The 15,546-nt window shown below is 45.0% G+C and overlaps 1 protein-coding gene across 2 annotated transcripts in view; it reads right to left on the bottom strand.

The window, feature by feature from the left end:
- The window catches only part of Pask (PAS domain containing serine/threonine kinase), a 55,745-nt gene that overhangs the window by 40,097 nt on the left and 102 nt on the right, over positions 1 to 15,546 (bottom strand). The window contains exons 1-4 of one of the 2 annotated variants that reach the window (XM_075952047.1): positions 15,027 to 15,496; positions 8,808 to 9,043; positions 7,168 to 7,403; positions 2,020 to 2,190 (exon numbers count right to left, since the gene is read on the bottom strand). In XM_075952047.1, the coding sequence (XP_075808162.1) occupies positions 2,020 to 2,190; positions 7,168 to 7,403; positions 8,808 to 8,994 (594 nt within the window). In that variant the 5' untranslated portion in view covers positions 8,995 to 9,043; positions 15,027 to 15,496. Of the gene's footprint in view, positions 1 to 2,019; positions 2,191 to 7,167; positions 7,404 to 8,807; positions 9,044 to 15,026; positions 15,497 to 15,546 lie in introns of those variants that run through there. The other variant, XM_075952046.1, reaches the window with a different exon arrangement.

Below are 15,546 nucleotides of genomic sequence, written 5' to 3'. Positions count from 1 at the left end.
AACTCCAATCTTCAGCTTTGAATGCACTCCTATACCAGCAACTTTCCAGGAGGCTTCATCCACCAGACTAAGGCTGCATCATCAATCCCTATGGTTCTGGGGCTTTTGGATTCCTGGACTGAGTGGTTACTGGTTCCACTGGGTCTGCAACCTGCAAACAGCTACTGTAGAACTATCCAGCTTCCAACCATACAAAACAATCTAATAAATCCCTTTATCCAGATACAGTTGATCCCTTGCATCTGAAAAACTGACCAATACACTCAGCTTCACAGTAAGGAAGCAGGAGGGAAAAAAAGTGGAATCTGTAATTTCTTCAAGAAAGAAGCACTATGTGGGCAATGGTGGCACATACCTTTAATCTCAGCACTCAGGAGGCAGAGGCAGGCAGATCTCTGTGAGTTCAAAGCTAGCCTGGTCTACAGAGTGAGTTCCTGGACAGCCAGGGCTACACAGAAAAACACTGTCTTGAAAAACAAAAGCAAAAACAAGGAAGGAAGGAAGGAAGGAAGGAAGGAAGGAAGGAAGGAAGGAAGGAAGGAAGGAAGGAAGGATGGATTAAGGACTGGAGAGATGGTTCAGTGGTAAGAGTTCTTGTTGCTCTTCCAGAGGATCCAAGTTCAGTGCTACATTGGGCAACTCACAATTGCCTGTAACTCCATCCCCGGTGGCTATTACACCTTCCTCAGGCCTCCTTGAGTTTCCACATACGTATGTACATACATGTAAACATGCACATAAATAAAAATAAAATAAATATTTTTAAAAAGAAAAAAATAGCCGGGCGGTGGTGGCGCACGCCTTTAATCCCAGCACTCGGGAGGGAGAGGCAGGCAGATCTCTGGGAGTTCGAGGCCAGCCTGGTCTACAAGAGCTAGTTCCGGGACAGGCACCAAAGATACAGAGAAACCCTGTCTCGAAAAAACAAAAAAAAAAAAAAAGAAAAAGAAAAGAAAAGAAAAAATAAAGAGACATTAACATGTGCTGAAAGCTATAATTACTTTCTTGGTAGTTTTGGAAGTAATCAACTTCTTGACCCAGGAATTTGTTGATACACCTGACCCTGACCAAGTTCTCATGCCTGGAGCTTAGCCTTCTGCACCCTATAATACAACTCACCTGTCAATATCCCAGATATACCCAGTAGCCTAGGAGAGAGGACCAAAACTCTCCAGTAAAACCCTCCCATCCCATCACCATACAGCAAATAAATGGAATGTGTGGCTTTAAAGGTAAGAATCAGGTGCAGTGATAAAATTGTATCATTTCAGAAGGCTCTGGAAATAGCTCCACAGTTAAGTATTTGCCATACAAAGACTAGGACCTGAGTCAGGATCCTCAGAAACCCACTTAAATATTGGGTGGGAATGGAGGTCCACCTGTTAGTCCAGTCTCATAAGACAGAGACTGGACACCCGGAGCAAGTCAGCCAGCAGGACTAGCCATACTGGAGAGCTCTGGGTTTGACTGAGAGTCCCTGCGTCAATGAATAAGGTGGAAGAGTGATAGAGGATGATTTCTCACGTGATACCTGCAGTTTTTTAAAATGTAGTCCAAGCTTCAACCCTCATTAAAACATGAAAACAAAGCGTCAGAGTCACTATATCCCTCTTAAATACTTTGGTTTTAAAGGGCTCATCCTTCTTCACATCTGAAGGGCTCATCCTTCTTCACATCTGAAGTAAGAAATAGTACCAGGACGATGTTTCAGTGAAGATGCTAAACTTAGGTGCTGCCAGTCATAAAGCAGAACAAAGCTCAAAGTCAAAAGTGAGGCAGGGAAATGGGAGCCCTTCTCTTTACATGCTATTCTTGCCTTAAGGACAGGCAAAGCACCGGGCAATGGCAGCACATGCCTTTAATCCCACCACTCAAGAGGCAGAGATAGGTGGATCTCTGTGAGTTAAAGGCCAGCCTGGTCTACAAAGAGGCTCCAAAGCTAGAGAAACCCTGTCTTGAAAAACCAAAAAATAAAAGGCAAAGCATCCTGCCCACCCTAACCTACCCGCACTCACTCACCACTGTGCCAAACACCACTGCAGCATGGCCGTCGGCCTCCACGTGCTCCTCACTTAGGGCTTCCACCACCTCGGAATCAGACTTGAGGAAGAACTGTGCAAGCTTCTGGCCAATCAGGTCATGACTGCTATACCCAAGGAGGCTGCAGGCTTTGTCGTTGGCAACCAGAATCTGCAGAGGACACACATATCACCAAAAGTTCCTGGGGCCCTAGAAAGAACAAAGGAGAAAACAACACAGGAGGCAACAAGGAGGCCCAAGACCCGCCCTTTTCCAGCACTGCTCAGTGATGCTCACACTCTGCACCTCAGATACACCCACCCAATCAAGGCCAGCTGCAGTCAAGGCCCTCCACCAGCCAAGACAGGCACATGCCTATCAAGACTAGGAAGCTAGGAGAGGGCTGGAGAGATGGCTCAGCATAAAGGTACTTACAGCCAAGACTAACAACTTGAGTTCAATTCCTGTGATCCACAAGATAGGAGAAAACTGACTTCCACAGGGCTGTCCTCTGACCTCCACACTCACACTGTGGCACACATGCACCAACACATACACACATTTGCCGACACACAAAAAAATATAATATGATCAATTAACTTAAGATTATTTTTAAAAATGAGGAAATTTGCATCACTCCACTCCTGTCTAACAGTCTCAGCTCCTGTAGAGATGAATGAACACAGTACAAATACATCTCATTCAAGCACTAAATTTCATTTACATAACTAAGCCAATGTAGGGATAAGTCCCGCCCCTTAGTGGGCGTGTTCGCCTCGGGCTAGGGTTTGCCTACAAATTTGTGGAGTGTGCTCCCAGCCACTGCTTCTGCTTTCGTGGTCTCCGCAGGAACAGTGGTTCTGAAGTCTATTTCTCCATTAAAGCTATATATATATTTTTACAATATGTCTGCTTTCATTTACGCCTTTACATTTTGGTGTCCAACCTCAGGCTATTTTGCCCCCGACTCAAGGGCGTAGCCAGCTAGCTAACACAGCATGCTCTCAGGTGCTGTTTTTTAGTTCGTGACTCGGGCCCGAAGACACATTAGGCCACACAGGCCCATTCTGCCCTGCCTGCTCGCCAGAGCAATTAACCCCTCCCTGCCTGCCTTGGCTAAGTTTGCAGCCAAACCCCACTGCCTGAATTAGCGGGAGCTCAAGTACCTGAGGTTTTGCGATAAAGACTACCACGGCGGCAGATTTGGTCTGATACAAAGTGACTTGGCAGGACGCTGGTGGCGCACGCCTTTAATCCCAGCACGGGGGAAGCACAGGGAGGTGAATCTCTCTGAGTTCGAGGCCGGCCAGGCGGTGGTGGCACATGCCTTTAATCCCAGCACTTCGGAGGCAGAGGCAGGTGGATCTCTGTGAGTTCAAAGCAGGCCAGGCGGTGGTGGTGCACGCCTTTAATCCCAGCACTCGGGAAGCAGAGACAGGTGGATCTCTGTGAGTTGGAGGCCAGCCTGGTCTACAAGAGCTAGTTCCAGGACAGGCTCCAAAAATACACAGACCACCACTGGCAGGAACCGATCATTGCAGGTAAAAAATTTTTCTTTTATAAATAAAATGTCTGAACACGTTACTATTCAAGAATTTAACAGTTTTTTTAATTGTACCATGTGGGAGATTTTACAAGAGGTGTCTATCACCCCACATCTATGGATCCTTCTGGGATTCGTAGTTTTCATTGGCACTAAATGGTTTGATAATAGAAATATGATAAAGTCTTTACGAGACGAATCCAGGATTCTTAAGGCAGAGATTGAACACTTAAAAAAAATTGAGAATGACAACAATCTTCTCAAGAACCAGTTTGAAGTTCTCCAGGAAGAGAACAGATCTTTGTTTAACATGACTCGATCAACTGAGCAAAACTTAAAAAACGTACAGGCTGATGTTAAGGAGAAATTCATTACTATGGAAGACGGAACAGCTGATTTGGATGGTAAGCTTCAGTCCCTTTCTGTAGGAACTGAAACATTAGTGGCTGATATTAAGGAGAAATTCATTACTATGGAAGAGGGAACAGCTGATCTGGATCATAAGATTCAGTCCCTTTCTGTAGGAAATGAAACATTAACTGAGAGAATTAAAACTGCTGAATGTGACAATCGGATTTTGTCTAAAGCTTATGACAGATTGGCGGAAAGATTGTCAATACAAGAAGGCACGGTTTATGCCATAAAAATTATGTCCAAAGATGAGATGTTATCTCTAACGGACAAACTTCATACTTTAGAATCCTCAATGAAGGCTTTGGAACATAATTCTGGACAGGAGATTCAGACATTGCAGAAGGCAATGGTGAATAGAATTGAAAAGATTGAGGAATTTCTAAATTCTGATGAAGAAGAGCAAAGGGTAGAAAGGCAAATTTTAACTACATCTGTGGGTAAATGTCTCCGGGAAAATTTCCACAAAGTTCTACCTGCCTTTCCAGTAATAACAACAGAGAAGGTGATTGATTCCAGAAACCCTAGGGTCATCAAGGAGGATACATGGGAGCCTGTCCGTATAAAGGATCTCAAGGAAATAAAACAGGCTGTCATGACTTTTGGGATGCAAGACTCTTTTGTTAAAGAGATGCTAAGATCTTGGGCCACGACAGCAGAGCAACCCCCTCCGACTGGCTCCAGCTGAGCTCTGCTGTACTTGAGAGTGGACTGCAATTGAAATGGAAATGCTTATTCAGGCAAGAGGATAGACTTTTAGAGCAGCAGGAAAAAGCGAAAGGAATTGACATTTCCCTAGATAAAATTCTAGGTGAAGGGCTCTTTTCCGACCCTCAGGAACAAGCTAATTTGGATGAAAACACACTCTCCATGTGCACTACAGCAGCCTTAAGGGCTTGGGACAGGGTACAAGACCCAGGACAGAGAATGGAATCATTTGTCAGAGTTAAACAGGGTCAGAGAGAACACTTTAGTGACTTTTTACAAAGATTAACTAAGGCTGTACAAATAGGGATATCTGACCCAGAAGCAAGACGTATAATGATTGAGTCTTTGGCTTATGAAAATGCAAATGCGGAATGCAAAAGGATTTTGGGGCCTTTAAAGCTCAGATCAGCGCCTTTGGAAGAATGGGTCTTGCATACACTCAATGTTGATACATTTGATTATGGCACTGAAGCATGGGTAGAAGAAGCAATTTCCAATGGTAAAAGGAGACACCAGAATACCAAATGTTTTAATTGTGGCAAAATGGGTCATATGAAAAGGAATTGTAGACAACGGATTTTCAGAAATAATAATAATAATGCATCTTTCAGAAATAATAATAATAATGCATCTTCTAGAAATAACAGAAATAGGAGGACTCAGCCTTCAGGTTTATGTAGAAGAAGTGGAAAAGGCAGACATTGGACGAATGAATGCAGGTCTACAAGAGATAGACAAGGCAACCTGATACAGTCGGGAAACGTGAGGGGGGGGGCTTCACAGGCCCCCATGGCAAACATGGTTCAGTCATTTCCAGTTTCTGCAGAGAATGTGCCTCATCAGGACAATTAGGAAGCCCCATGACTACTGTTACAAGCAATAATGATCAGAAAGATAAGTTACGTGTGTTTTGGCAAACTTCTATAAATGATCAAAGACCTAAACTGAGAGTGTGTGTAAATGACATTTTTATTACTGGCCTGCTGGACACAGGTGCTGATGCAATTATCATTACCCCAGAATCTTGGCATCCGTATTGGCCTCTTCAGAATGTAAATGTTCAGCTCCTGGGAATTGGAACCCTATCTCGAGTAAGGCAGAGCACGAGATGGGTTGAATGTATAGGGCCAGAGGGACAAATAGGAAAATTAAAGCCATATGTAGCCAATATCGCAATGAATTTATGGGGTCGTGACCTATTACAACAATGGAATACCGAAATTAACATTCCTGCTACTTCTAGAGTCTATATTTCTGAGAATAATATTAAAAGATATTACAAACGGAGAAAACCGGCCATTCGGGCTGTACAAGAACAAGCAATTGATGTCCCTTCAGAGATACCAACAACCTTGCCTCTAAAATGGTTGACTGAGAAACCAATATGGACAAAGCAATGGCCTTTAGCTGAGGAAAAGTTACAGGCTTTAGAACAGCTGGTACAAGAACAATTAGATGCTGGACATATAGAAGAATCTACCAGCCCTTGGAATTCTCCTGTATTTGTGGTTAAGAAAAAAATCAGGTAAATGGAGAATGGTGACAGATCTCAGGGCCATCAACAAGGTTATTCAACGTATGGGCCCTCTGCAATCTGGAATTCCTTTGCCCTCTTTATTACCAAAAGGATGGCCTCTCATAGTTATTGATTTAAAGGATTGTGTTTTCACTATACCTTTGCAAAAAGAAGATAGAGAAAAATTTGCCTTCACAGTGCCTACTTATAACAATTCTCAACCTTCGAGGAGATACCACTGGGCCGTCCTCCCCCAGGGTATGTTAAATAGCCCCTCCCTGTGCCAATATTTTGTGAACCAACCATTGCAAATAATACGCAAGAAATTTCCCAAATCTATAGTATACCATTACATGGACGACATTTGTTATCCGATTCAAACATGGATACCTTGAACAGACTGTTTGAAGAAATAAAAATACTTTTACCTAAATGAGGATTGCAAATCGCTCCTGAAAAGATTCAGAAGGGAGATTCTGTTAATTATTTAGGTTATAAAATAGGTTTGCAAAAAATTAAGACACAAAAAGCACAAATTAGGAGAGACTGCCTACGGACTCTTAATGACTTCCAAAGACTGTTAGGAGACATTTCCAATCTCAGGCTAATATTTGCCTATAAATTTGGCGAGCGTGCTCCCAGCTGTCGCTTCTGCTTTCCTGGTCTCTGCGGGAACGGTGGTTCTGTAAGTCTATTTCTCCATTAAAGATATATATATATATTTACAATCTGTCTGCATTCGTTTACGCCATTACAAGCCAACATTCTAAAAGTATAACAGAGAATGCACCGCATCCTTTCTCTTGAACCTCTGTCCAAAAAGGAAAAAATTCTTTGTCTCTTTTGCATCATATAGGTAAGATCAACTATCTTTCTAATTACATTTCAAATACAAATTTCTCTGTTGAAGGAACCAAGTCTGACAACTCCAAATCCACATCTATGCTGGGCCTCAAACTGCAGCAAATACCTCTGTGGTCTTGGCATCCACGGTAAAGACAGCCTTGTTGGGGTTGCACACAGGAGTGGAGTGCAGGGGTGCAGAGCACCCTGAAGCCAGGCCACGTAGCAAGGAGCAGCAGGAAGTACTGCCCAGAGGCCCAGCTGCAGGGTCGGCATGCTCAGATGTGGCAGAGCAGTGCAGTTTGCTTGTGCAAATGTTCTGGGCAGCCAGTGATGAGAGGCAGTAAGAACTCCACCTGTCTTCTGTGAAGAAAGGAAGGACAGAAAGTATTAGATCTCAGACAGCTACCAAAACAGGCCTCTAGGACAGGCAAAGTGTGCAGCCTGCACAGGACTCAAGCACTGTAAAACCCACAAGTGCCAATGAGTGACTGAATGAGTTTCTCCAAAACAACCCTCTAGGGCTCAATGGCATCCATCAATATTGTCTAAGACATACAGACAGCTCAACAACATTCCTGTCGAGGTCACACTCTAAGGCCTTGCCCTTCACACCTAGAAAGCTCTTGCTTACAATGCCTCCTCTCAAATACCAGTCATCCCTAGCCACTGCCCGGTCACTTGTTCCTGAGAACTGTCAGACAACTTAAAGGCTGCCTGTTGCCCACCATCCTACCTGCTTCCTCCCATGGGCTCTGTCCCCATCACACTAAAGGAGCTGCTCTTAGCCACCTCTCCAATAGTTCCAAAATGCTCAGCCCATCAGCAAACCCTCAGTCCTCACCCCATTCCACCTACCGGCAGCACTGAGCTCTTCAGCCAGACCCCATCTGAACACCTGAGTGCTTTCCCTTCCCCTCTTCTCAACACCCACTGATCCATCCACCTCTCCCATTTCCCAACACCTTTACTACCTGACTTGGGCGCCTACACTTACCTCTAGCTCCAATCGTTTCCAAGACCCAACTCCCCGTGCCTCCCACACTGGCCTCTGTTCTTCCAAAGTTTAAAACCAAATGCACATAGCACTGCTTTCCCACCACGTCCTTTCTCCTTTCTTCTGTGGCCTTCTTCTAGTACCTGACCTCAGCCTAACCTTCCCCAAGGCCACCCACTTGCCTCAGCAGTGAGCAAGTCAGTACCCTACTCACACCTCTACCTTTTTGCCCCTGTTCCCTGAGCAGCTGCCTGGGGTATCCTCCTGAAACCAATCTTCCATGTCAACACTGAAGCAAAGAACTTGGTCAGTGCCAGGCAAAGCAACCTCCTGGGAAGCTGTGGCCTCTGCTTTGCACCACTGGCCCTCTCCCAGGACCAAACATACCTGATGTCCCAGAAAGCTGCTCTGTGACCTCAAGACAGGATCCTAACCCTTCCTGTGCTCTGTTCTGGCCCATGGACATCTGCCGTCCTAAAAGACTTCCCTGCTGTCTAGATCCCCCTCAGTTTCAAGTACACACCTTACTGTCCTTCAGTCCTTCCCCACCCAACCCCACGACCCTGTCACACAACACTAGATAGGTTAGCTCTTTCCTCCCGGCTATGGTCCAGGCCCAGGGATGGCCCAGAATCTTGGAAGACACCTCTCCCTGGCAAGAAAACATAAACCATCTTTTGGTCCCTAATAAAACAGCTCCCAGGGGAGGAACTGCAACTCCGTGTTTTTAGTTTACAAGGTTGATGCCCACAACATCACAAGATGATTACCAGAGAGTGCCATTCGGCTCTGGCAGAGTCTGGAAAGCCCATTCTTCCTGCTCGGGTGTCTATGGGCTATGGAGAGTGGCTTGCTGGGTTCAGAGGAGGCCTGAGAAGCTGGACCTTCCTGGGCAGGAGAACTCCCAGACAAGCATCTCTGGTCCTTAGCAAAAACAGGTGGACTCCCATCCTCCATGAAGAGCAGGCCAACTGGTCACCAAGTTCCCAACTCCAACAGCCCTCACCTGGATAACAAAGGATACATGATTAAGGTCTGCAATACAGAACACAGAAGCAGTCAAACAGCCCAAGTCCTGGTGTCCCAGAGATCCGGATCTACAGAGTGAGGATAGTCAGCCCAAATCTGTGCTACAAGAAGCTTTTTCAGAGAAATACACAGAAAGGAGTGGAGAAACAAGAAGCAAGGAGTGCTGATGTGGGGTGTCCTTCTATAAATGTGTTGCTTTTATTGGTTGATAAATAAAGCTGTTTTGGCCAATGGCTTAGCCGAGTAAAACGAGGCAGAGAGTAGGTGGAATCAGACAGACACAAGCCAGCCACCGAGAAAAGACATGTAGAAAATGAGGTAATGCCACAGCCACGTGGCAATACATAGACTAACAGAAATGGGTTAAGATGTAAGAGCTAACTAGAAATATGCCTGAGCCATTGGTCAAACAGTGTTATAATTAATATAGTTTCTGTGTGATTATTTGAGTCTGGGCAGCCAGGAAACAAGTTTACAGAGTTCAGTGGGGGTGAGCAACAAGAGAAAGCTGGAAATGCAGGTCCACACGTGAGGATATGTTCCAAGATCAAGGTCTCTCTGGATGCCTTAAGAATCAGCCATACAGAGAGCATCTTGAAGCATACAACAAAAGTAAAACCATATCCAGAGACAGGACCAGTCAGGAGTGTGTTGTTTTCAACTCTATTCTGATATAAATATAGATTCAAATACAGAGAAATCCCCTTGCCCTCACTGAGTTTCAGAGTAACAAGACATTTCAGAACTACAACACAGTGTCACACTAGGAAACTAACCTTACCCTCACAGGTTAACCCACTCTCCAGTGTGTATGCTGAGTTCCAGAAGTCTTGTCCTATGTGCTCACTCTCATGACTTCCCACAGTGGACACACTGAGTGTCTCCATGCATCTTACTGGCATGTATGTGAACCTTAAGTTTATATTAACAGTTCCCCATGCTTAAGGCCATTCCACAGTCAGCCACGAAGAAGAAAGTATTCTCTGCCAAGACTGGGCAAGGCCCACCTTGTAATCCAGTGATTGATAAAAACAAGAACACACTGTGGGGCCAGTATCAGGACCATAGTTGGATTCTCCCATAACATGGGAGACCACAGGTCCAAAATACACCCACCTTAAGCATGAGCCCCTTCTTCTAGGCTACCTTCCAAAACCTCATAGTTCACGAAAGTCTGGCACACTTCTGAGGTCCACACCAGCCTTTTCTTATACAGCATTCCCTTACTAGCACACTTAGACCTGAAAATTAGATAAGAAACTGCCTCACGGGGCTGGAGAGATGGCTCAGAGGTTAAGAGCATTGTCTGCTCTTCCAAAGGTCCTGAGTTCAATTCCCAGCAACCACATGGTGGCTTACAACCATCTGTAATGGGGTCTGGTGCCCTCTTCTGGCCTGCAGGCATACACACAGAATATTGTATACATAATAAGTAAATAAATATTTTAAAAAAAGAAAAAAGAAACTGCCTCACAAGAAGCTAAAGTTAGGATAGGCAGGGGGCCAAACCTTGTGACATCTAGGAAGGGACAGGCACCTACTTTTACAAACCACCAGAACTTAGTAAGGAGTTCCTAGAAGCCCAGTCCTCGAGTTGTATACTGACTTTTAAGGTGGTCACAAAGTCTTTTTAAGCTAAGTAAGCTGTTGTGATACACCTCTAATCCCAGCTATTGAGAGGTGGAGGCAAAAAGCTCTGGAGTATAAGGACATCCTCAGTTACATCATTATTTCAAGGCCAGTCAGAAATAGTGAGACCTTGTCTCAAAAAAGAAAAAGGTATTTCTTTAACAACTTAGGAAGGGGGAAGAGCATCTGTTATAGTTAGCAGGTTGTGAGCTTCAGTATAACTTGGTCACAAGTTGATCACAGTGGAGTATCTGATATACTCATTAGTTTGTGGACCTTAGCCAACAGCTCCTGAGCACAAAGAAATACAAGCCTGACATACATGGGAAATCCATGAGGTCTCCCCCAGCACAACTGCACCAAATAGACACCTTGGCCTTCAAGTATTAGTTACCGTGTAAAATGAGGAGAACAGTAACTCTCGCCCCATAGCACTCCTGCAGGATTTCAAGAGTCAGAACTGAGATCAAACAAACACTTAATAACTAGTTTTAAATAGTTAAACAATTTAGAAAGAAATTGCATCCTATGTCTTCCTCTATACAGAAATTAGTTCTGAATGAATTCAAGAACAGAAGATAAAAATTCAAGAAAATGTCAGAGTCAGCTTGCCATAGAAGCCTGATAACCTGGAACCTATGTAAACAGATGGAACAAGAAAGTCAACTCCACAAAGTTATTCTATGACCTCCCCTTGTGCACCTATGTACATACGTGTAGATACACGCACTCACACACACACACACACACACACACACACACACACTATATACACACACAACACCAACAAAATTAAAATATAAATAAAATGACCTTTGATCCTCCAAAAAGAGAAAGAAAAAGTCAAGGCTAGGAACATGGTCTGAGCAACCCATGTAGTTTGTAACAACCAGCGCTCACCAAGAACGCCATTCCGCACATCTCTGAGACATTTGAAGGGAGAAGAACTTCCAAAAGGTAAAAATGACAAGAACTGAAAACAGAGAAGAGCTATCCTACAACCCCTAAAACAGGTCAGGGACTCCAGTAGAGAGCCAATTTGACCCTAACTCCATAAGACATTATGTCCTAGTAACCTTTTCAGAAGCAAAGAATGCTAAACCCAGGCCCAAGGTTTTCAGAATTACACCTATCAAATACACTATGTTCAAACAGAGAAGGAAAACTTCCTGAGAGACCACACTATGGAGATCAAGTTAGAGAAATCCACAAACATAAGCAGCAAGATAGACAAGGATAGTCAGACAAATAGATAGCCAAATTGTCCTTGTCTACTCAGGGCAGCATGGTTTGACAAGGTAAGAGCTGGTAAACCAGTCAGGAAGAAAGGCAAGCAGGCAAGAAAAAGAGAGAAGGAAAGAAGGGAGGGAAGGCGAGGGAGGGGGAAGAAGGGGAGAGATAGAGGGGGGGCACACAGGTAAAAAGAAAATTAAACAACTTAAATACTCTAAAAAAGAATGTTCTGATATAATCAAGAGTAAAAATAAGTGTGTACAAGAACCAGTCTTAAGCAGGGCGCACATCCGCCTTTAGTCCCAGCACTCAGGAGGCAGATCTCTGTGAGTTTTAGGCCAGTTTGGTTCACAAAGCAAGTTCCAAGACAGCCAGGACTGATACACAGAGAAACCCTGTCTTAAGAAACAAAAACAAGCTGGGCCGTGGTGGCACACATACCTTTAATCCCAGCACTTGGGAGGCAGAAGCAGGCATATTCTGTTAGTTCAAGGCCAGCCTGGTCTACAGAGCTAGTTCCAAGACAGGTTCCAAAGCTACAGAGAAACCCTGTCTCGAAAGGAAAAAAACAAAAACAAAATGATAAATCTTAGCAGTATAAGGAGTGAAAACCTTCCAATTGCAACAAAAGGTTATGTACAATAAGATCCCTTTCCTTTTTTTTTTTTGGTTTTGGTTTTTTGTGGGGTTTTTTTTTTAGTTTTTTTTTTTTCAAAACAGGGTTTCTCTGTAGCTTTGGAACCTATCCTGGAACTAGCTCTTATAGTCCAGGCTGGCCTCGAACTCACAGAGATCTGCCTGCCTCTGTCTCCTGAGTGCTGGGATTAAAAGGGAGCGCCACCACTGCCCAGCTTTTTTTTGTTTTCGTTATTTTTTTTTCAAGAGAGGGGTTCTTTGTGTAACAATCCTGGCTGTCCTGGAACTCACTTTTGAAACCAGGCTGGCCTCACACTCACCAAAATACACCTGCCTCTGCCTCCCATGAGCTAGGATTAAAGGTATGCACCACCGCCGCCCAGGAGAGTCCTTTCTTTTAACATAGAAAGATCTAAATGCACTGTTTAAAAATATACACACGCAAGACAACACTTCAACAAGACTTAAAGCCTGTACATCAGGCAGATGTTTCCCTTGAATCTGGCAGAGCACTAAAATAAGGAGGCTAAATGGGACAACCTCCTATCTCCTAAATTGGGGTGGTGGATTTAAATGTGTTTGTTTTCATTTTTTAATACGTCTTTTTATGTGTGTGGGGGGGAATAGGTAGCTGTATATGTATGCGCACCACATGCATGTAGGAGCCTGAAGAACTCTGAAGAGGCATCAGATTCCCAGGAACTGGAATTACAGACATTGAGTCACCATGTGGGTGTTGGGAACTAAACACAGGTCTTTTACAAAACCGTAAGTGCTCTTAACTGCTGAGCCATCTCTCCAAGACTCATTTTATTTTCACTATAATGCATGACTTTTAATGCATTCTTACATTTGTGTGTGGTGAGGGGGAGGGATGGAGGGAGGGAGAGAAAGGTCCCATATGTGGAGGTTGTTATGCCCAGATCACAGAGTCCCCCCAAAACCAACTAGGAGACCAAGTCGTGTATGTTAAAGCAAAGAGCCTTCATTCTTACACAAGTTTGCAAACTTGGACTCTCCGTGTGTCCAGCATATGGGAATGAGAGAAAAGGCCCCCAAGCTTAGTTAGGGTTGGGTTTTTATAGTAGCAAAGGTGGGGGTGAGGAATCCCTAAGGTACAGGACCCTGATTGGCTGGCTGACATTTGTCTAGGGGTGTCCTGGTGAAAAGCCAAGGGTGTGGGCTGGCAGGTGACCCTATCTACAAGGTTGGACCGTTAGGAATTTCCTTTGGAAGGTCAGTTCCTGGGTGGGTAGTGCCTGGGTGGTCTCAGTTTGTGGTCTTTACAGGAGCCAGGTATTGCCCTAGGGTAAACTACTGGGACTCAGGCCTCCCTTGAGCTGGTCAAGGCTAGGTCCTATAGAGGTCAGAGGCTCAGTTCTCTCTTTCCACCACGTGGATCCTAGGGATCAAACCCACACAGTCAGACTTTGGTAGCAAGTGCTGTTATCCCGAGCCATTTTGCTGAGCCCAAACTGTAGAGTTTCGATTCCTTTTGTTTTTTGAGGCAAGGTCTCCAGAGCACTGGAAGTGCTGGGAAGACAGGAAGGCATCATCAGCTTGACAACTGTTATCTTTGGGTGGAGCTGAGTACTAAACCCAGAGCAAACTCTGCATAAGGACTATTTGCCCTCAGTATTTTGCATATTACATACATAGACACAGACACTCAATATGCGATCCTAGAAAGCAACAACACAATATGAAATAAAAGCAGCTACATAGTGTTCAAGGCTCTAGACACACCTTGTCTCAAACAAAATAAAGATATGTAGGGGCTAGAAATTTTTGACTTTGGAATGTATAACTTTCCTTCAAGTAGTAGCGTTTTAATATCCAAGGTGTACATCTAGATATCTAAATGCACTACTTACTGCTACAGCAAACAATGATACAACCACACTGTGGTTTTCTGCTTTTAGAACCAACCTATAAACAAAGCTCAGGACATTTAATTATGGCTCCCTAATACATTGCCAATGCCACCAAACCTTACTTCGTTTTTTAGAAGTTGTATAACTTCATAATACATTGCTATAAAAATCTTAATTTATAAAAGAAAAATACCATTCTTCAAGCTAAATTGTCAACGCTACAAATTTTTATTTTAAAATACAGGAACTGGGGAGATGGCTCCCTGTGTTATAAGTTCTTGTTATGCAAACATGAGGACCTGAGTTTAAATTTTTAATCAAATAAAAAGCCAGGCATGGATGCACGTACCTGCAATCCCAGAATTAGGGGATGAAGATAAGTGAATCCCCAGCGCTCACTGGCCCGCTAGCCTAACCTAAAAGGAAAGCTTGGGGCATTCCGGTGCTGGTGGCTCCTGTGCGCGGGTCAAACGGCCGGAACCCGCCACCACCCGGGCCGGGGCCGGAAGAAGGGAGTGCGGGCGCGCGAGGTAAGGGACCACGCCTCGCCGCCACCCGCAAGAGAACTTTAGAACACGGGTGTCTCACCTGAGGTCGGCGACCGTTCCGGACCGATTCACAACGTGAAGATCCCGCGCGCTTCTACCTACTGACCAATCGTAGAACGAGTTGCGCAGAGTGACAGGCGACACGAACCAACCAGACACCCCTATGGGCGGGCCTCAGTGAAAGCGAGCGGCTGAGCGCGCGCAACGGTTGCTAAGGACTCACCGGCCACCACCCTACCGCGCCTCCAAAGAGCCAAAAGAGACCCATTTCTCGGTCGCCCTCCCACCCCACCCCCAAGGGACTGCCGTTTAGGCCCAGAGCGGACCAAGAACGGTGAGCGACGCGCAGCCCGCCTTTCGACGGCCACATTCTCAAGGAGGGCGGGGGATAAGCGGAAGTGGACGACGCGGAGTGAGGTGGGAGCGGCAAACGTGCGCCCCCGAGCCGGACCGCGACCGCCCCTCCCTCCTGCTCTGAGCATCCGCGAAGACCGGCCCGTGGCACAAGTCAGTCAACGCGCAGGCGCGGAATAAAGCCGTCTTCCCGGCCCACCGACCCG

Source organism: Microtus pennsylvanicus, chromosome 17 (genome assembly GCF_037038515.1).
Source record: "Microtus pennsylvanicus isolate mMicPen1 chromosome 17, mMicPen1.hap1, whole genome shotgun sequence".
NCBI lineage: Eukaryota > Metazoa > Chordata > Mammalia > Rodentia > Cricetidae > Microtus > Microtus pennsylvanicus.
The sequence above is the reverse complement of the archived record's forward strand: the minus strand, read 5'-3'. Positions and strand labels throughout refer to the sequence as shown.